We start from the raw sequence: 22,728 nt of genomic DNA, 5'->3' as shown, positions 1-22,728 counted from the left end.
ACCATGTATGACAATATGGGTTAAAGCACTGAATAAGTACTAAATGAATCTAAAATAGTTTCAGTAAAATGATTCTGACAGAATGGTTTGTCAATTTGTCAAGCAACAAAAATCAATTCAAACCTGGCTGTCTAAAACGGTTCCAAACACCAAAATAAAGAATCCCTGAAGAATTAATACAAATATATGAGGAAAATGTTACTAGTAAATAATACTAATGCTGTTGAATTTCATTGGGAATTTTCCATTACAATATGTTGTTTTGAGGCTTTGTAAAGAATAGTTATATAATTATAAAATATACATGCATTACAAGAAAGTGATACCTGCAGTGAATTGAGGAGTGCAAACACCACACGATTGCTTAAATCCTGTGACACCATGGTTCCAATTCCAAATCCCCATGTTAGACAAAAAATAGGAGTCAAAATGGCCACACATCTAGCAATGACCACCAGGGCGTCTTTCTCATCTGGTTGAGTTGCAGCACCAACTCCTCTCCTCAACATCTTGTACAGAACCACAATCAAAACCAAAAGGTTTATGGCTACAATAGTGAGAGCTGGAATCATAAATGCCAGCAGGGCCTTTGATTCATACCAGTTCAGCCAGCATGCATTTCTTTTGGAAACATAATTTTGAGGTCCAGCTGTTGATGCAACCGTAATGGCCGCTATGAGCAAAGGTGCACCATAACCAACTATGTAGGCAATGGCCATCATTTTAGCCCTTGACATTTGAGAAAAGACCATGACTGTACGGTAAAAGAGCAACAGCGCTGACATTAACATCCAGAAGAAAAGAGCCAGGTAAAAGAAGTGCATGAAGAAAACCACTGGACTGCAGCGACCCACTGAAGTTGGCTGCTCACTTTCTGCGACTGCGGCTCCAATGATAAAACAGACGTTTGCTATCAGCAGAGACACGGCAATGTTGACTATGGAGACATGTCGCATGTAGGATGTGTCGTTTCTTGTCATTGACCTCCACACAATAGTCTCAATAATCAGGCATATAATCAAGCTGGCCATCGAAAAAGCTACCCCAATGTAAGTTATACAGGCTGATGCCATTTGATAAATAGAAAACGGTGACATTAGGATTGAAAAAGAGGTTGTATGGTCGCATTCACATGTAATCTTGCCAGTTTCAATCCCTTTACTTTTATAGGACTTTGCTTTACATCCAGTGGAATCCCATGCATCGAGATAAAAGTTCCAAAAGACACACTGAGGATTTCCCAAAGACTTATTAGTAATGTCAAACGCAAAAGATATGTTGTTAATCGTTTTGTTGTCAACTTTTACCACCACCACATCTCCATTGATGCGCACATCTGATTTGCTACTGCCGTTACTTCTAGTATCTCGAGTAGGTAGGATACTGTCAAGAGTTGTTAAGACTATGATGGTTATAGCAGTGGATAAAGGAATCTCTGGTATCTGGATCTCAGTAGTTGAGTTTGGCAGATTCGATATTCCACTATAAAAGGTGGTGTTTGTTACAGTTCTATTCAACTCAATAGATGTTGCATTAATCCTAAAATTGGCATTTGTGAGACGGTTACTTATATCCTCAATAGCTTTCAGAAGTGCTGTGCTGGTGTTATCTGTCTTGTTGTTATTGTTTAATTTATTCCAGGTTTCAATGGCAGATGTCGAAACAATGATATCCACTGTTTTAAGGAAATCCTGGAAATGACACAGAACATAATGTTTAGCAGAAACTATTTTTCATCAGATGGGAAAAGATAATGTACAAATATTGTATCTTGATAAAGTTTTGATAAGCCACAATTTAACTATGCATATAGACATACACTGTATTGAACATACCTCCATCACCGGCTGATTGATGATAATGTTTTGTGAAACACCAGAAACTTTCACAAGTATTCCAACAATGGTTTGGACAGTCACAGCAGACTGTGTTATCACTTGTGTATTATTCTCTGTAGCAAGACTCAGCTGAGCAACAAATACTGGTATGTTCTGCACCACCAAGACCTAAATTACAAAGTAGAGAAGAAATGTGAATATCATGAATATTTTAAATGGATGGTTGATTATTTATTTTATAAACAGATGATGGCAATTACCGCAGCATCCTTTTCAAGGTTTTTGATAACTTGAAGTATACAGTTTGTCTCTTGAGGCACCCATCTACCTGAACTACATCTATATTTTATTGTGCCTTCCTTGCCTTTTTCACAGGGTCCTGTCAAAGTATCACCTTCCTGTCCATCCCCAAATGTTGCATCTTTACAGCTGAACACTAGAGTAAATATTTGATTGAGTTTCAGAAAAATAGAAAAACTGTTCTATTTTAGACAGACGAAAACAACAACAACAACAACAACAACAAAAACACACACGTGGCTACATCAAAGGATAAAAAAAAAAAATAAAAAAATAAAAATAAAAAAGATTTACCTGCGTTCACTTTATTAACAATAACACTTTTACTGCTGTAGGTGAAACCTTGAAGCACCGGGTCCTTGAGTCGACATGTAAAGGTTTTACTCCCACAATTTCCAGTTTTGATTGTATGTCTTAATGTGATGCATTTGTCCTCTGATTGCATGAAACAAGTAAATACAAATCATTAAAAACAAATTAAAACATGGTGAACTGAACAAAGCAATTCATTGCAAGTGAAAACTCCAGTTAGTAAATTTTGTAAGAATGTATTGCCAGTCAGTTTGTACAACCTGAAGTCACTACATCATCAGAGGTTATCTGGGTCCACTCCACACTGTACGTCTCTTCACAGCATTTCAGTGAAACAGTCTGGTCAACACACTGAAACTTTCTTACATTTTCACCCACTATGATATCGGGAAGTGTTTCAATAACTATATCTTGCCATTGAATGTAAGGTATTGTCCTGTCTATGATACATGCATATCGACCTGCAAGAAAATATATATATATATATATATATATATATATACACACAAGTTTATGCATTATTATTTAAGATTATGCAATTATTATTTTCTAAAGTAAATACAAGACAGTGCTTTTATAATAATTTTCCTTAAATATACTAAAGATAAAGCAATGTATGCAATTGTTGTATTTATAGTGCTATAGCATCATACTAACGGCACACAAAAGGATAATCTTTTAAAGAATGTATATGTATATATATATATATTTATATATATTTTTTTAAATCCGACAACAAGTCCTGTACCAAGGACCAGAGCAATGCAATTCAGTAACAGTCCTAGAACTTGTTTTTATCTATTACACAGCTGACAGAGGGTCAGACTTTCTTTTTATTTTATTTAATAAACATGGAGTGGCATTTGCCTTATTGATTAATTTATAATTAATCATTTGGTGTGCTGGGTTTTTAGAGGTAGCAAAACCATTTTCTCAGACATTGTCCCAATCAATCACGGTGTTAAGTTCTCTTTTCCAGAAACCCTCATTTAACCTCTCTCTTAACGTTATGGCACGATTCCCTAAATGTTCGTACGCTAAGTTTATCTTCTGTAAGTCACACTTCCATAAGGTTGGTCTAGACCATTCGTAAGCTCTCTCTTAGTGTTGTTTGAGCTCAAGATGCTAGTCGCGGCCACTGTACAGCAGTCTTTAGAAATCAGCCCAGCGCAATACAAGTCAAATTATGTTGACAATATTGTGGCTCAAAAATGATTTTATGTTATGGACATTTTAAGACTAATAATAAAATATTTTCGCAGTTGTAGTATCAGAACTAATATGGTGGTAATTAGCCTAGACCATTTCATAATGTCATTAAAGCATTTAAATTGGCAATCATTTTTGATAATTAAAATCTGGCAAACAATTTTGCTCTAAATGCCTAAGATCTAAATGGGTAAGCATGGTGGTGTCCAGTAAGTGACCAACTATGGCAGCGATCCAACGTGTCCTTGTATTGAATCAAAGACGACCTCGACAAAACTTAAGCCCTTTTGACATTTTGCCTGAGGTGGCTATATAAAAAAAAATGCTGGCATCCCCAGAGTCTTGGGCCTGGTGGATGGCACACTCATCCCTATCGCCAATCCATCAGTGATTGATCAGGTGTACATATCGGGAAAGGCAGTGCTTTAAGTGTACGCTCATTTGGACATCTGTTTTAATAGAAGTTTTAATCTTTTACCTGCACTGCCGATTTTCAGAGCGCCCTTCACAATGCAAGCTTCCTAATTCATCCCACCGAGAGCAGTAACTACATTACCCATTCACCCTTAAGTTATACAAGTGAATAATTTGGCACCACTGTAATAATATAAACTCCATATTCATCTGGAAGAAGGAGGCAGGAACCGGCGCACAATCAAAAATGAAACTTTAATAATCACAAAACAAACAAAACAGCGCATCAGCCCCTCACGGACGACTGATGCGCTCAAATAAAAAGCCAAACATAAAATAAGGCCCAGGCCTGGTCCTCTCTCGTCCTTCACTGTCGTCGCTCCAGTTTTATATCCTTCCATCTCCTCTGTGGGACTCGAGACCGGTAGTGGGTCGCAGGTGTCGTTCATTTCCCAATCACTCCACCGGCCTCACTCGTTCCCACATCTCTCGGCCCCGCCCCACTCGCCACACGATTCCTGAGCAATCGATGCCAACTAATTCAGCACCTTCACTTGGGACAGCGCCTTTGTAACGTCGAACGTAAGAGGCAGCATGTTAAGAATGTCCCCAACCGAAGAATTTAAAAATCTTTTTTCATGTCAGGTCCATACAAAAAATAGGGTTGTCCATGTTTCAGAGTGTGTTGTGGGTGTATGAGTGTGAGATTTCCCAGCCAATTTTTTTTTTCCCAGTCCGCCCCTCATGGAAATTAATGGCGCAGACATGCGGTTTAATTTACTACACATATAGGCCTACTGAAGCTCACAGTGTTTTCAGCCTCTGCCGCCTCAATATGTGAGTACCTGATCACAAACATAATCTCTAGAACTGCTCTGAGTCACTTCATGACCATTTAACTTATTTATATCATCATATCATGTACAAAGAGACAGGTGCGTAGCCATCTTTTCAGAAGTGAGGGGGGCAGAAATTACATATATATAATTTCTGTAATCTATAGCCTACCACTCAAGAGTTTTATAACAGTACGATTTTTTTATGTTTTTAAAAGAAGTCTCTTCTGCTCAACAAGCCTGCATTTATTTTATCCAGAATACAGCAAAAGCAGTAATATTGTGAAATATTTTTACTATTTAAAATAACTGTTTTCTATTTGAATATATTTTAAAATGTAATTTATTCCTGTAATCCAAGCTGTATTTTCAGTATCATTACTCCAGTCTTCAGTTTCCCATCCTTCAGAAATCATTCTGATAATGCTGATTTACTGATTATCAATATTTAAAACATATGAGTACATTATTTTTTTTGTATTCTTTGATGAATAGAAGGATCCAAAGATCACCACTTATTTGAAATAAAAAGCTTTTGCAACATTATACACTATATCATTCAAAAGCTTAGAGTCCGTATAATTAAAATTTTTTGGAAAAACAATTCATGGAAATTTGTACTTTTATTTAGCAAGGATTCTTTAAATTGATCAAAAGTAATGATAAAGACGTCATTTTACAAAGGATTTCTATTTCATATAAATACTGTTCTTCTGAATTTTCTATTCATCAAAGAAACTTCTAAAAGAAAAAAATCAACATTATCAAGTTTTTTTTTTTTTTTTTTGAGCAGCAAATCTGAAAATAAGAATTATTTCTGAAGGATCGTGTGAGTGGGGTAATGTTGCAAAAAATTCAGCTTTGAAATCTCAATAAATTACATTTTGAAATATATTCAAATAGAAATCAGTTATTTTAAATAGGCTTGTAAAAATATTTCAATTAGAAAAACCAATGGAATGTATAATCGATATAAAAAACTGGATGACAAGTAATTTCTTACTGCTAAATTCTAAAAAAACAGAGGTGTTAATTATAGGACCTAAAAACTCTGCATGTATTAACCTAGAACACTGTCTAAGAGTTGATGGCTGCTCTGTCAATTCTTTGTCATCAGTTTGGAATTTAGGTGCTATCTGATCGCAATCTTTCATTAGAAATCCATGTTTCTAGCATTTGTAAAAATGCATTTTTCCATCTCAAAAATATATCTAAATTACGGCCTATGCTCTCAATGTCAAATGCAGAAATGTTAATCCATGGATTTATGACCTCGAGGTTAGATTATTGTAATGCTTTATTGGGTGGTTGTTCTGCACACTTACAAACTACAGCTAGTCAAAAATGCAGCAGCAAGAGTTCTTACTAGAACCAGGAAGTATGACCATATTAGCCCGGTCCTGTCAACACTGCACTGGCTCCCTATCAAACATTGTATCGATTTTAAAATATTGCTTATTACTTATAAAGCCCTGAATGGTTTAGCACCTCAGTATTGGAATTAGCTCCTTTTACATTATAATCCTCTACATCCACTATGTTCTCAAAACTCAACAGGCAATTTGGTAAAACCTAGAATATCACAATCAACTGCGGGCGGCAGATCCTTTTCCTATTTGGCACCTAAGCTCTGGAATAACCTACCTAACATTGTTCGGGAGGCAGACACACTCTTGCAGTTTAAATCTAGATTAAAGACCCATCTCACAGACCCATCTCACTTCCCATTACACCTGATATACTTGCTACATCATTAGAAGAGTGGCATCTACGCTAATATTAGTCTGTTTCTCTCTTATTCCGAGGTCACCGTAGCCACCAGATCTAGTCTGTATCCAGAACAGAGGGTCACTGCAGTCACCCGGATTCAGTACGTAACCAGACCAGATGGTGGATCGGCACCTAGAAAGGACCTCTACAGCCCTGAAAGACAGCAGAGACCAGGACAACTAGAGCCCCAGATACAGATCCCCTGTAAAGGCCTTGTCTCAGATGACCACACGCAACAAAAGACGCAATGTATTTAGTTTAAAGCGTTATATAAATAAAGGTGACTTGACTTTTGAAAATGATTGTTTGAAAATGATTGTTTGAAAATGATTAACAGTTGCAAATAAACATTCATTAGAAATTTAGAAAAATTATTAGTTACATTACTTTATTAAAGTAATTAAAAAAGTTACACTACTGTTACATTTTAAGTAGGGTAACTTGTAATCTGTAACCTATTACATTTCTAAAGTAACCTTCCCAACACTGGTCAAATGGGGGTACAGTCATTGTAAGAATCTGAAGCTCTCATAATCTTTTCTGCTGCTTGCAATATTTGATAGGATGGCATTTCACTAGTTCACGCTTACATATAATTAGCTGAGGTATGGTATGCGTATTTGGCGTGCTGTCCGGGGAAGGGCTCCGAGCTCGGGAATTGCCCGAAGCTAGAGTACCCCCCCTTCCCCGTATATTGTAAAGTGAACTTGAAGTGAGGAGATGGGGTGGAGGAGGGATGCTGATAAACCGTCAATGGATAGAGGTAAGTCAGCGATATTTATACTGTGGGATTGATTACTTGATTGTGGTCCACCTGTGATGATTAGGCTAAGTATCTGACGCGCTCCTCCCGAATCTTCATAGATAATTACATTTCACTAGTTCACGCTTACATATAATTAGCTGAGGTATGGTATGCGTATTTGGCGTGCTGTCCGGGGAAGGGCTCCGAGCTCGGGAATTGCCCGAAGCTAGAGTACCCCCCAAAAAGGCAAATGTACAGGAGGACAGCCGCCAGTTTAAAGAATGCCCCCCAAAAAGCAGAGTACTGGCGGGGGCTGATTTGGTTTCTGAGAAGTTATCTCGTTGGCAGGCTGGAAGGACCTACGTACTCCGGAGGGAGCGACTTGGGCGTTGAGAGAGTAGGCCCTACCAGCTGCAGCTAGTGAACTACGTGGTTGTTGGCGCCCGGTCGGTAGGGCTCGGGCCGATGCTCAACTGGAGTTTTTTGGCGTTGGATCGGTGAGCCCTGCCGGCCGATGAGGAGGAGCGGCGTGGTTGTGGTGCCCGACCGGGAGGACCCGAGTTGCCTCGACCGGAATAGGTCACGGTGTCGGCGTACGGGCCCTACTGGCTGATAGCCCCTGCTATTCAGTGGGTGAAGGGCCTAACGCTGACCGAGAGGGCCCATGAAGCCTCCGACAGGAGATTGAGACTCAGGATGACGGACGTCTGGGTCCTCTCGGTTAGGCAGATAAAAAGCTTTTGGGCCAGCCGACAAGGAGGACTCTGGCAACATCCGAAGGGAGATCCCGACTCACGGCATCGGCTGGATGAGATTCACTTGCGGCTGGCAAGCATAGGCCCGTCCGGGAGACTCTCGCCAGACGTCTGAAGGGAGCGCACGCGACAGACGGGTAAGCCTCGGCGGACGGGGAGGGTTGGAAAGGAAAACCCGACTGGGAGGACTCTCGCAGCATCCGATGGGGCCTCAAACTCAGAACATCGAACGGGTAAGCCTCGCCAGACGGGGTTAAAAGATGTGAGAGTAGCTGAGGGTAGCTTTTTTTTTTTTTTTTTTTTTTTTTTTTTTTTTTTTTTTTTGCAGGATTTGGCGAGAGGACGAGACTCGTGGCGTCGGACGGTTAAGCCTCGCCTACCGTCAAATGGAAAGGTAAGTTGTGTGGCCGAGAGACTGTTGCCGACGTTCGAAGGGAGCACACACATCGAACGGGTAAGCCTCGCCGACCGTAGGGTGGAAACGTAAAGCAAGTCTGACCAGGAGGCTCTCGCCAGCGTCCGAAGGGAGCACACGCATCGAACGGGTAAGCCTCGCTGACCATAGAAAAGGAAAAGGTAAGGTTGTCTAACCGGGAGGCTCTCGCCGGCGTCCGAAGGGAGCACGCGCATCGAACGGGTAAGCCTCTCCGGATGGCGGACAGAAAAGGTAACGATAGGTGGCCAGGAGGCTCTTGCCAGCGTCCGGCGGGGACAAACTGGGTGATCCTCGCAGGCCGTAGGTTTAGAAAAGGTAAGTTTGCGTGGTCGTTAGGCTGTCGTCGGCGTTTAAGGGAGTTTGCTACTCCTGGCAAGAGACGGTTTAGCCTTGGTGACCGTAGGGAGGAAAGAGAGTTATTGTGTGTTAGGTACTTGCAGCATTTAAGCAGCTTGCTTGTAGGTTAGTAACCTGAAACACACAGTAGGGTCGTGGTTGGCTGGCCAGGAGGCTGTCGCCAGCGTCCGATGGGAGCACTCACATCGGACGGGTAAGCCTCGCTGGCCAAGGGTGGAAAAGGTCAGTTTGTCTAGCCAGGAGGCTCGGACCGACGTCCGATAGGAGCTTAGCTCCAGGAATCGAACGGGTAAACCTCTCTGGCTGAAGGACGGAAAAGGTTGTCCGGCCGGGAGGCTCTTACCTTCGTCCGACAGGAGCTTAGCTCCCGGATAGAACGGTTAAGCCTCGCTGGCCAAAGGACGGAAAAGGTAAGGTTGTCTAGCCGGGAAGCTCTCGCCTACGTTCAATGGGAGCCTTAACTTTGGGCGGGTAAACTTCTCCGTACGAAAGACAGAAATGGAAAAGCAGGTAGCCGGGGGCTTTCACCTACGTCCGAAGGGAGTGTGAGCTCCTGGCAACGAACGGGTAAGCCTTGTTGGCCGCAGAATGGAAAAGGTGAGGTTGTCTGGCCGGGAGGCTCTCGTCGGCATCCGAAGGGAGCTTGTGCTCCTGTCATCGAAGAGAGAAGCCTCGCTGGTCATAGGATAGAAAAGGTTTAGGTTATTTGGCCGGGAGTGTGCGGCTGGAGTCGGCGGTATAATAGGATTTTTTTTTTTTTTTTTTTTTTTATTTTTTTTTTTTTTTTTTTTTTTATATATGGCCGATGAGGGTTTGGTGGGCTTTCTTAATGTGAAACTGATTTATTCTGATGTAGCTTTGGTATGCTTCTGAGGACCATCTTCCTAGAGTTTGGATTTGTTGGTTGGAGAGGCCTTTTTGTGCAGCTGAAGTTGCTGCCCCGATGCGGAATGAATGGGTGGAGAAATTGTTCGCTGGGATGCCTGATAATTGCAGGACGCATTTGAGGTGTTTTTGGAACCAGAAACGAGTGACTGGTTTTTTGGACTCGTCGGTGAATAGGGGTTCGTGTGGGGATTTTGCCTGGGAATTTCTAAGGTGTAAAAAAGCGAGGACAGATTGGTAAGGCTGGATTGGGGAGGGGAGATTGAAGATGTATATGAAATGGCCTTTGTTGGTTTGGTCTGTTTTGCTTTGTTTGATTAAATAAGCGATTGTTTCGTCATCTAGTATGGTTAGGTCTGACACGGTGGGGTTGATTTTAGGATTGAATTTGGAAGAGATCGTAAGCTCCGAGCACCTGAGAAAACCGAAAAAAGCAAGGATGAACATGGCGTCGAGCGTGCGGGCAATGCTGAGGGGTTGGTAATTTGTGCGGAGGGTGTGGATACATTTTGTGAGGATATCTAGCGTTATGGGTTTTCTGGTGTCTGGATGGGTGGGCTGGGATCGCTGGATCCCTTTGATTAGGAGGGAGGTTTGTGAATTATTTATTTCGGGTGAAGGAGCGCCGGTCATTAGTTTGTGAAAAAACTGGACTCCGCTCAGGTAGCTTTTAATAGATCCGACTTGGAGACCCTTGGAGCCGTTGAGGAACGAAATGAAAGAGGTGATGGAGAGTAGAGAAAAATCTGGGAAAGGGATGTTATAGGTGAGGTGAAATGACTTAAAGCACCTCCATGCAGTCACGTATGACTGGAGGGTTCTGGGAGAGACTGCTTGGAGAATATAGTCCAGTGATGCTTCGAGGAGTGGTTTTAGGGGGTGAGTTACGGAAATATTAATTCTGAATAGTGAGGAACCGGAGTGGGGAATTGGTCCGCCTCTGGAGCCAGCGTCCTGAATTTCTGAAACAGAAAACGAGACAGGGAGTCAGCGATTTGATTTTCTGTACCTGGGACGTGCTTTGCGCTAATTATGAATTGGTCGCATGCTGCGATCCATATAAGGCGTCTAAGGAGAGGCATGAGGGCGGGGGAGTGAGAACGGCCTTTGTTTATGCACTGAACTACGGCTTCGTTGTCGCAGTGCACTAAAATGCTTTTAGTTGTCCATTCATTGCCCCATAGGAAGGCTGCTACTACGAGGGGATAGAGCTCGAAAAGAGCTGAGGACTGGGTCGAGTCCTGCATCTGGGGGGGCCATGTGGACGCGAACCAACGGCCTTGGTAGAAACCTCCGAAACCAATTGAGGGAGCCGCGTCTGTAAACAGCTGCAAGTCGATGGGAGACGAGATTAAATTGTTGTAAAAAAAAGAAAGCCCGTTCCATTGTCTAAGGAACAGGATCCATAATTTAAGTTCGTCGCGGCATGCTTGGGTTAGGGGAATGAGGTCCTCGAGCGCGTGAACTGATGATGCGAGTGTTAGAAGGTGCGCGATGAATGGGCGTCCTTGTGGAATTATGCGCATGGCGAAATTTAAATGCCCGAGCAGGGAAAGAAGTTCGCGTTTAGAACAACAAGGGCTGTCGAGGAGGGTGGATGAGACGAGAATTATTCTATCAATCTTTTCCTTTGGCAGGGAGAGCTGAAATTTAGCTGAGTCGAGGTAGATGCCGAGGAACTCTATGGTTGTGGCAGGACCCATGGTTTTTTCCTGAGCGATGGGAATCCCGAGCTCGGAAAAGACTTTTTGGACGGTGAGGATATGGGCGGCTGGGATAGCCTTAGGCGATGAAATGACCAGGAAGTCATCTAAGAGATGGATAATATGTGGGATTGCGTAATTGTTGGAAAGGATCCAGCAAACGGCTTCTGATAGCATATCAAAAATTTTGGGGCTGCTTTTGCATCCGAAGGTTAACCGGACGGCGAAATAGTATTTCTCGAGCCATCGTATCCCGAACAGGTGCCAAAAATCCGGATGGATGGGCATCACTTTGAAAGCAGAAGTGATGTCTATTTTTGCTAACCAGGCTCCTCGGCCCGCGATTTTAATCAGTTCGACTGCCTGATCTATGTCTTGGTATTTGAGTGAAAATTCGTCGAGGGGTATCAAGCTATTGATGCTCGGGACTGTAGAATTATGCGGAGATGACAGGTCTACTATTAGGCGTTTCTTACCAGAAAATTTTCTCGTAGCCACTCCGATTGGGCTGACTCTGAACGTTTTGAAGGGGGGGGTATTGAAGGGCCCGATCATGAAGCCTGAATCGACTTCTTTTTTGATGAGGTTAGCTACTATATCGGGCTCTGCGAGGGCGGATTGGAGATTACGGCAGACGGTGTTTTGGGTAAGCTCGCAAACGACGCCCGGGTTAAAACCGTGTTTGAGACCAGACAGGAGATAATTAGTAAATTCTTTGTCGGGATGGTGTGCTAGTTCAATGGTCATGCGAAAAATATTCACAGGAGTCGATAGGTAATTTTTAGATTTTTTATTTACGGCTTTATGCACGGGGCAAACTATGCGTGCATGAGCACCGCCACAGAACTTGCAGGAGTGTAGATAGCGGCAATGCTGTCTGATGCATTTCCCGTTGTTGAAGGCGATACATAGCTGGGTGCTTTCTTCTCCTGGTTGGGCTAGGCGTGAGTTTGCTGCGGTAACTGATTTTGGGACATAGCTGGTGGATTTTGCCGGGGGAGTAAGAGAGTGTTGAGTTGCGTCCGGGTTTATTTGTGGGCAGGTTGTGGTGGAGTGAGCCACGGACCTGCAGATTGCGCACGAAATGCTCCTACAGCCTAGGAATACGCGACTGTGCAAGTCGGAGTCGATCGCTCCCCAGTAAGGGCACTGGTTCCACTGAGCTATTCGGATGGCACATTTAGCGGAAAAAAGCTTGTGGTAGGTGTAGAAGTGCCCCCCTCCGTAGGACAGCGCGAGTTCGGCTATTATAGACAGATAATCGTTTAGTTCGCGTCGCCTGTGGGGGAAGGCTGAGCAGATAATCTCGGTGTAGCGGTTGAATGCGATGGTGAATTCGGAGAAGGAGAGAAGTCGAGATGAAAGGGGATTTGAATTTTTTTAGCGTGACTGAGAAGTCCCCGCAGTCTATTTGGCGGTTTGAATCGGATGTGGGCAGGAGAGAAAGGAGAGACGAGAGATCTACATCCGCACCTGCTAATATCTGTGCCCGAATGCTGTGGGTCACTTGGGGAGGTTCGAGGGCGACAGCGTTTGATGGGATGGGCATTGGTGTAGCAGTGAAGAGTGAATGGGGGGATTTCGCTTGGAGGAGGGTGGTGGCGACCACTGGGGGCGGAGCTGTGTTTGGCAGCGATTGCGGCCAAGCGCTTGCTTGAGCCGCGGGCCCGGAGTTTGAGGCCGCGGGTTGCGGGGCTGGGTTGGGCGGCCAGTATGGCCAGGCAGTTGCTTGGGCCGCGGGCCCGAAGCTGGGGTGGGCTAAAGTCGAGGCTGTGTAAGGCGGCCAGTTCGGCCAAGCGTTAGCATGAGCGGCGGGCTCGGAGCTCGGTAGAGCGGGAGGCGGGGCATTGTGTGACAGCCAGTTCGACCAGGCGCTAGCTTGGACCGCGGGCGCGAAGCTGGAGGAAGCGGGAGGCGGCGCTGTATGTGGCGAACTGTTCGGCCAAGCGCTTGCCTGGGCTGCGGTGTTGGTATGGAAAGTTCCGTATGGAGGGGCTGCGATGGGTGGAGGAGGCGGCCAGGAGCCTCCTTGGGCTTCGGCGCCCTGAGCTGTTGGAATTGGAGCCGCGGACGGAGGCTGAGCTCCGGGCGACGTAGCGAGCGCCCTTGCGGTTGGAACCGGGGCGCGGCCTAGGCTTGCTGAAGGCCTCTTGCTACGGCTTGATGGCCGCTGCGAGCTAGGCCTAGCGGCGGAGGATGGTGGAGTGCTTTGAGGCGAATTCTGAGGTACTCCTTTCTTTTGCCGTTTCTTTGGTACGGGGGTAGACTGGGGAGAAATGTTATTATTTAGATTTTTTGTATACAAGTCATACAGTTCGGATTTGTTTAACTTGCTTGATGGTGTGATGTCGTTTTTGGACAGGGCCTGCCTCAGACTCGACACCGTCCATTTGTCGATTGGCGGAATCGTATGCCTGGCCGAGCGGTAGGAGGACGCAGGGGAGTCGGCCGCGGTTCTCGCCGGAGGCGGCGAAGGTAGGCCTAGGCGTCTTGGGAGGCGAGTAGCTGCTCGCGCCGTACCGCGCCCGCGGGTTGGAGCCTGGGGCTCGATTTGGTTGCCACGCCGGGAAGGGGTGGCTTTGGAGCCGGCTGGCTGCAGTGATGGGCCTGGGGAAGAGCTGGATGAGTCTTCTGACGAGGAATCTCGATTTTGGGACATGGTGCATGCGGACCAAAATGCTGATAAACCGTCAATGGATAGAGGTAAGTCAGCGATATTTATACTGTGGGATTGATTACTTGATTGTGGTCCACCTGTGATGATTAGGCTAAGTATCTGACGCGCTCCTCCCGAATCTTCATAGATAATTACATATAATTGAACCAAACTTTTGCAGAACTCTCTTAGATATTCCAGTAAAGGATAAATCCTGTTGACGTAATGGGCATATACTATTCGTTTCTGAAGCTTGCTATGGGACAGGGGGTCAACGTCTAGCCAGGTCCTAAGTGTCTCATCTGGTATGCTAAATAATAGGACCAAAAATCTGGCATGGATGAGCCACCATGAGATTTCAGCCTCAGCATAGATTTAAGGCGAATTCTAGGCTCTTTATTATTCTACAAGATTTTTGATACTGCTGTATAATTAAACTTTTAGCTGACATAGTGGGTAAGGTTTGAATTTCTGATTTAGCAGCTAAATTAGGGGGCACGAGTATGGATTTGTTCCAATTAATCTTATAACCAGACAGTTTACCAAATGTTTGAAATAATTTTAAGCATTCCTTTTCCTGACTTTGTGATGTCTGATTTATACAACACAATGTCATCAGCCTAGAGTTACATTTTATGGGATGCATACATAAAACTTATTGGAACTACTGCAGGACATTGTCTTATCGCTTGAGCCAAAAAAGCAAGGGTGACAGAGGACAACCTTGATGCATTCTCCTTCCAAGATTAAAGGATGTAAGAACCAGTGAGCACTCTGGCATTCAGAATAAATAGTTTTGAGTGCTTGTAGAAAAAAGGAGCCATACCCAAAATGCTCTAGGACAGACCACAAAAATCTCCACTCGATTCTGTCCAATTTCTCTGTGTCCAGAGTCTGTGGATAGAAGGCTAATAGGCCAGTAACTAGAACATTAAAATGAGTCATTCCCTTTCTTCAGCAGCAAAGTCATTAAAGCTGTGGATTGGTCCCTGTGTAAAGCCCCATTTTCTAATGCAAAGTTAAGAGAATTAAGAATCATGGGAGCTTCTATATCCCATAATAGCTTCATTAACACTGGGGGAATCCCATCTAACTCAGGGGGGCTTTATAACTAATCAAGTCTTATAGCCGATATACTAGCCTTAGATTCTACTCAACTTTCAACCTCAAAGCCAATAGCTTAGAAGAGCTTTCTCCATGAAAATATTTGGATTGTCTGGTATGATGTTTGCTGAATTCAGCTTTCCGAATCCTGCCAAATCCTGCTGGAAAATGAAATCAGCATCTTTAAAAAGCTGGTCAGCATAGGGAAGCTTTTGTGCTCCAAAATTTCTTGGTAAACGGGTGCAGTGACTCTGGTTTTTAAAAAAGCACAATGGAACAACATCAGCAGATGACACTGCACCCCAAATCATCACAGACTTTGGAAACTTAACACTGGACTTTAAGCAACTAGGGCTATGAGCTTCTCCAAAGGCCTTCCTCTGAGTCCACACTTTTGTGAATAAATGTTTGTAACATTAATTGCATTTAACGTTATCTGTCTTTCATGCTTTTATTATACTGTACAGAAATGTTTAGGTTTAGAGGTAGGAGTGTGATTAGTGACTATAAAATGTTTTAATGCTATCAAGCTTAACCTCCACAGTGTTTTTTGTTTATTTTATTTATTTTATTTGCATGATGAAGAGCTGTTTGCATGTTGTCAAAATTATTTCTTATCAGATGAACATCCTCTTTAACTCCAAGTTTATCTGCTTTTATATTTTGAGAATTCTTCTTTAAACAGTTCCCTGATGAAGCTAAGGTGCATTTTTAACTCGTTGGCAACGCTTGGCATTAAAAGTTCCCCCTCTGAAACATAATTAGGGTTTTTAACTCGCATTTTCTTGGTCGAAGCCAGTGTCAATTGACGTTTTGCCATCTTCATTTTTAGCTCTGTTGGAATAACTGTCAAAAACTAACTAAATGTTGGTCGTTTTACTGAGAAAAAGAAGATTAAGGATACATTGTCATGAAGCAATCGAACTACACCGCCATTGTTTTCGGTGGGTCACGTGATCTTAAAGCTTATTTCTTATCAAAAAAGATAAAGTAATGATAATGCTAGATAATGAGCATCACATTAATATTAAATATCAGCCAGCTGGATACACAAAAGTAGAATATTACATAGCTTTACCAAACAGTTTTAATCTTCACATTACATGAACGGTCAACATGTAAGATGTCACTGATAGGACAAAGATATTTTTGGCTCACCTTTGTCATTCTCATTGACGTTGTTCACAGTGAGAGTGGAACTGTCATCTGAAATGACGTATTTAACTTTGTTTTGTGCAGGATCTTGGTCATTCACTGTCCATCTCATTGTACCTGAGTATAGGCGTTCACATTTCAGCACCATATTTTGCTCTGGATACCAATTTTTTGCTGTGGACAATATCTTTTGTTCTGAAAGTCAAGTTCACAAACCTTATTGTACCTTTTTTATATTTAGCATTGGTTTGCTAGTCCTTTCAACATTTTTACAAGAAATAAAAACCAGTATTTTGTAAGCAACAGACTGTAATCAATCAATCGATATTAATAATAATTATAATTATAAAATTAAGGTCAAATGTTTTTAAGATTAGATACTGACTACCCTTACCACTCTGAGCAAAAGCATTCGGAGCTACAGTGATTCCTTGATCTTTGAGAACGCTGATGAGCTGTGTGTTTGCTTCTGCAAATGCAGGGCTGTTGGGGCTGCTGTCTGTTGATTCAATCTGATAGTCTGCTATAATGCTACCAGGCCTATGGAGCAACACAAAACCACAACAATGAGTTCACACTGTTTGAATACAAGAGAAAAATCAAAATGGACCTTTGGAGTGAATATTTATATTGTAGACCTTACCTGAAACGAAAGACTTTTACTGAACCTTTTCTGTAGGCAAGCACATTTTTGTAAATTTCTTCAATCTGTAGTACCAAATATAAATTAGGAAGTTTACTTTACCAAAATGTAATTTTAAAAGACTGTATGGCAAGAACCAAAAGATATATATATATATATATATATATATATATATATATATATATATATATATATATATATATATATATATATATATATATTATATATATATATATATATATATATATATATATATATATATATATATATATATAAACAGAAGAAATTTACAAATAAACATTTTACAAAAAAAGAAATTAATATATATATATAAATCAAATAAAAAATTCAAGGTACAATCGGTTTTAAAAACAGTATTTATCATTTGACCAGTATTTTTTTAAGTTTAGCATAGACAATCAGTACTTTTCATTAACAAAATATGAAACTACTTACTGCTGACTCAATTTTTCTGGCAAGGATTTTGAACTTCTCATTATTTGGGTTGTTGAGACTGGTATCAAAAACGCCATCGATTTTCATTGAGATTAGAAGAACTGTATCCCCCCAACCCCATGAAAGAAAAAACAACCAAACAAAAACCAAGTACAGTTATACATTTGTTTAATTTTTTTTCTTCTTCTGCCATATTTATGCGCAACAATCAGTGCAAGGTAGATACGAAATTATTTGTTTGCATCTTTGTATTTTTGAATTCACTGCCATTATTTTGCTCTGTTTATGTTCATAAATATGTTGGGTGTATGGAAAAGTCATATTACTGTAATGGCTTTATAGGCTAGTGACAAATAGTCAAAAAGTGCTTTAGTTTTTGAGGTACCCCTACCGGAGGTAGAACTAAACCCATATAACAACAATGTTTTTCCTCATCTCTAAGGTCTCCCATATGAAATGGATTCTTGGCTAAAAATATTTTACTGCTAAGATTTTTAAATTTACTGATATTGTTATACACCCCAAAACCAATAAAGGACTAAAATATAGCCTGTCCGTATGGGAGTTAAGGCATATACTGTAAACTAATGCAGATCGATCACACAAGCTCTGAGAGCTTTGAAACTTGAGATGTTTGTACTCAGAGGAAGTTGATTCAACTACTAGAAAAGACTGGATGTGTTTATCTTGATGTATTGAATAAATAGAGACATGTAAACACATACCTAAAATAAGTGGATATGCACAAATTTAATATCTATGCAGAATGTTTTCATTTACTTTGTGCTTGCTTTGCCTGGGATTATCATAGGAACACATATGATGGCTTGTTGGGGTTGTGCTGAATCCAGCAATACCAAATATGTAAATATATGAAAAATAGGAGTGTTCTGTCACTCAATGTATGAGGTGTCCAAAATGAAAGTCAGTTAGGATAGCTTCAAGTTAGCATCGATTTATTTACAGTGGTCAGGATGGTATGTGCTGGTTGCAACAGCATGGACTGTATAGTTTTCCAGCAGACTTGGAAATTAGGCGCCAGTGTTTGCATTCACTTGGCCTGAAAGACTGCGAGTTCCCACCTAGAGCTGGAGTGTGCAAACTGCATTTTACACGGAATTGCTTCTCCAATGCAATGGAGGTGGAAATGGGCTTCTCCACACAGCTCACGCTGAAAAGCAACGCAGTGCCTTACTCTGAGACTGGCCCCATTTTCTCTTGCGCGGCTGCTTCTCTAGCATCGTCGGATGCCGATCGCAATGCGGGAGTTAAGACCGCAGTTTGTGCCAGTGGCTTGAATTGATATGGCTCAGGCCCTGTGTCCACAGAGACCTCGGCATCCTCCACTTCAGGTGAAGGTGGGGAAGAAAAGTCCTCTACGTCAAGTGAATGCTCTGTTGCGTCACTAGAGTCACTCTCCATTATAGCGACTCTGACAGCAGCTGTCAATTAATACGTCAATGCGGGTCTCAGGTTCACACCGCACTCGCTCAGCCCCGCCCTAGGTTCATCCCCTCTATCTCCGCTGTGCTCTGCCCACTTTTCAGCATTTTTCAAATATTTCCAGTGGGTGGAGTCAGGCTCTGACCAGGGGTTTAGTTACCCTTTAAAGCCTTAATTCTTGTCAAAAGTCTTGACGCGACCGCAGACTTTGATGAACACTGCTGGCAGCAGCAACTTCTGTGTCCGTATTATTCTTATCAATGAGAGCGTAACCTCGTATCTCCCCGCTCCCAAGTCTTAAATCTCGTATCTCCGATTAAACATGATTTTGGGGAAATGTTGTGTTAATGTTGGTATACAACAGTATACTGTATGATAGCAATGTAAGGTGTATAATACCGACTTTAACGATACAATGTTTAATACAGAAGATAATGGAAACTGTGGAGCAGAGGCAGAATCCCTTTGATCTTGATATCAAGTTGCAAGTGGTCAATTTGCATCTGAGAAAGTTGCAAAAGAGCTCTCAAGCTTCCTCCAAGATGGTGCGAAGCACAATGCCATCTTTATGGAACAACGTCTGGCAAAATCAAAAATGAACAAAGAGCTTCTGGGAGCCAGAGAAAAGAAACCAGTGTGCAACCTTCAAGGACATGAAAACATCAGTTGGAGTCAGCATATCTAGAAAGGTCCACATGGACTCAGACATGCTCTTTCGAAGATTACTGGATGTCTCCAAACAAAGAGAGGTGTCCATGGAGACTGTGATGTCTCCCAACTCACAGCTGTCCCACCCTCTTTGTTTTTTGATGATGGAAGCATGAAGAAGACAACAAAAGCTGACCTGGCCAAGAAACTCGAGGCTGTTGTTGAAGAGACACAGCAGCTGCCAAATGTTAAAGAAGCATCAGTATATACCATTGATGGCATGGATCTTCTTCAAAGTCTCAATGATTCAGCCTTTCTCAAATAATGACCTGGGTGAGTGTGTCTGGAAAAAGATCGCAACATTAATGGGAAAGGAAGGTAACAGCTTTGTCGTTATAGTGTTTTATAGATATGACCACCAACACTCAATCAAAGATCTCGAAAGACAAAGAAGAGGCACCAAGATGGGCATCCTTGCACCAACCTGAATGAGCTGAGGTACACACTAGCATCTACCACAGTCAGCAGCTCTGGTTATAAGTGCGTTAATAAAGCACACTGAACAGAAACATTTTACAGTACATACCGAATGTAGTTTTTTCAGAGAATTTCTTAAAACAACAACAACAACAACAAAAACACTGTTTTAGACCGATAAAATCATAAATTAGTACTACACTGCATTACTGTAGATGGGACTGATATCAGAATTTATGCGTAGATTAAGCGGGGACACGGGGGATGTAAATATGTAAATAATATAAACTAATTTTTATTTTTGGCCTCTCACTTTATCAATGTTTTCATCGATTTATACAAAACGGTGTGATGGATACATGAAAATTAAGATATTAATTTTCCCAAGGTGAAAATAAATCAGTGCACATGTATTTAACCCAATCTTAACACTCTTGAGCAGCTGTAGGGGATTCTGTAGAGATGAGCGGAGCAACACTCCACACTAAAGACCAGGGCATTTAAGGAGGTCATCCTCCAGGAGTTAAACAGGACAGATGTGACAAATTGTCACAATCTCGTACACTGAGTGCCAAGAAAGTTCAGAGCAGTATACTTAAGAGCTATGGAGGACGTGTTAAGTACTAGAAAAATACAATTTCGTCCCCTTGGAATTATAAGGTTCTATCTGCATTCCGAGTAGTTTTGAGCTATTGAGCTTCAAAGTTTTTGCATTCGATTCGACTGTGTAGATAGCACCTTATTGTTTTTTTTTTTTTAAATCCCATAATGTATACAAAATAAAAAAAGAATATGTTACATAAAGAAAAATAAAATTGTCACAGAATAACAATTTGGAAATAACTCAATTTTGACAAAAATGTCAGAAAAAAATGTCAGATAGAACCTTATAATTCCAAGGGGACGATTTGTTTAATTAAATATGTACTAATTTCTGCAATCCTTTATTTAAACAAAGTTTAAAGTTAAATTACTTGTTTAACAAATATTACTGGCATATATGTCTCTGTTTTTAATTAAGAATATGTTTAATACATTTAAATTTTACCATATGAATTATATTAGTGGTCATTAAGAAAATACATCTTTTAATTTTTTATCAGAGGATGTGTACTCATTTTTGCTGTGCACTGTATTGTCCTCCTAAATAAATCAATAAAAAATATAAATAAATAAAGTATATTAAGTTAATGTGACAGACTATTATTAGGACATTTAGCTGAAAAGTTAGAGGACAAAACTGTGACACTTCTTACCCGTGATTGTTTTTCTTCTTTGATGCAGGTGAACATTTATGTTGCTAAACTGAAATAAATGAAGACAAAAATTCATTCATTTATTTTATTATGTTAGGTGATAATGTGATCAAGGCGACATTATATTCTATATTAGAACTTAAATAAAAAAAGACAGGTATTTTTTTTTGTTATTATCTTCCTTCAGTATAAATAAACCTTCAACTACCTGTAAATCTACACTTGTTTCTGGGGAATCAAGTGTTTCCACAACACTTTCAGTCAGCAGGACAACCGTGATGATTGCTATGCAGAAACTTAATATTTGTCCTGTATCTAAGAAGATTAGAAATTAAAGATTAAAGGCCTATACATATAAACATACTATAATATAAACAGATATCAGGAAAACCACACATCTATTAGCATTTATTATAGAAATTAAAGGTCTCAGTATAAACAAATTTATTTTATAGGTATAAGTTAGGTATACAAATGCAGAAAATATTTGTCACCGTTTTAGAACCAAAACCTTTTTTAGGGTTTAAGTGGTTTGAGATGAATGAGTAAGTAGAAAAATGTGATTTTATTGTACCTTGACCAGCCATGTTTCTCACTGATTTATGTCAATTAAAATCACTTCAACATATTTCTTCAGAACAAAAGGCAACTATATGGCTCCTCTAGACATTAAATCTGGAAAAACAGTATGTTACAACAATGAAATTCTTTCAAAACAATGATAAAATTGTTGAAAAATTGTAGAATTGTTATAAACAGCTGATGATCAAGGCAAATTATCTTGTCGGTCAACAAGGAGGAAAAAAGCAACATGCAACAAAAAATAAAATAAAAGGAGCAGTCCATTCAATTGCCATCAGGTCGTTTTTCTGGAACGCAGCAATAGTGTGGAGCTAATGTCAAACTTAAAACATGAAGTTTATACAATTTTACCATAATTATTGAATGGCAGTTGTCTTTTTTTGTTTTTCTTCCCCTTTTTGCCATAATTGACACAAATGGCGACAATATGTGGTCAATGTGTTAACATCACGTGTGATTTACTGGAACTGACTGGATTCGAAAGTATGACATTTCAACTCAGATATTCCCGTTTTCGACTATTGTGTGTGTTTGTGTCAACACACACAAACATGCACACACAAAGGCAATTGTGCATAGCCTAATAATTGTTAGTTTATTCTGTTTGATAACTTTTTTTGTTTAGTTGTTTTGTTGCTGTTGAAGTAGCCTGCCACAAATGAAACGTGTTCAGACCTTCCATCGATCCATGCATCCATTTATCTTTTATCCATTTGTTTGAACACTACAGCCATTCATTTTTAAAAAC

General features: G+C 41.0%; 1 protein-coding gene across 1 annotated transcript; it reads right to left on the bottom strand.

The window, feature by feature from the left end:
* Positions 1–214: 214 nt before the first annotated feature.
* Positions 215–17,673, bottom strand: LOC113073896 (adhesion G protein-coupled receptor F5-like). The gene is made up of 10 exons (XM_026246642.1): positions 17,575–17,673; positions 17,119–17,183; positions 16,870–17,015; positions 16,479–16,670; positions 2,711–2,911; positions 2,433–2,573; positions 2,099–2,274; positions 1,836–2,006; positions 327–1,691; positions 215–220 (listed from the first exon to the last, which is right to left on the bottom strand). Exons 1-10 carry the CDS (start codon positions 17,659–17,661, stop codon positions 215–217), a joined length of 2,550 nt encoding a protein of 849 aa, XP_026102427.1. The 5' UTR covers positions 17,662–17,673.
* Positions 17,674–22,728: the final 5,055 nt, after the last annotated feature.

This window comes from Carassius auratus, unplaced genomic scaffold (genome assembly GCF_003368295.1).
Source record: "Carassius auratus strain Wakin unplaced genomic scaffold, ASM336829v1 scaf_tig00013214, whole genome shotgun sequence".
Classification (NCBI taxonomy): Eukaryota; Metazoa; Chordata; class Actinopteri; order Cypriniformes; family Cyprinidae; genus Carassius; species Carassius auratus.
This window is presented reverse-complemented; position numbering and strand designations above follow the sequence as displayed.

Bases quoted from the DNA above. Each gene is read 5' to 3' on its own strand.
- LOC113073896 (XM_026246642.1), bottom strand. From the start codon at position 17,661: ATGAAAATCGATGGCGTTTTTGATACCAGTCTCAACAACCCAAATAAT. The intron at 17,184-17,574 runs GTAAGTAGTTTC...TTGGTACTACAG, and splicing joins CCAGAAAAATTGAGTCAGCA to ATTGAAGAAATTTACAAAAA. The intron at 2,574-2,710 runs GTTGTACAAACT...TCATGCAATCAG, and splicing joins TGATGATGTAGTGACTTCAG to AGGACAAATGCATCACATTA.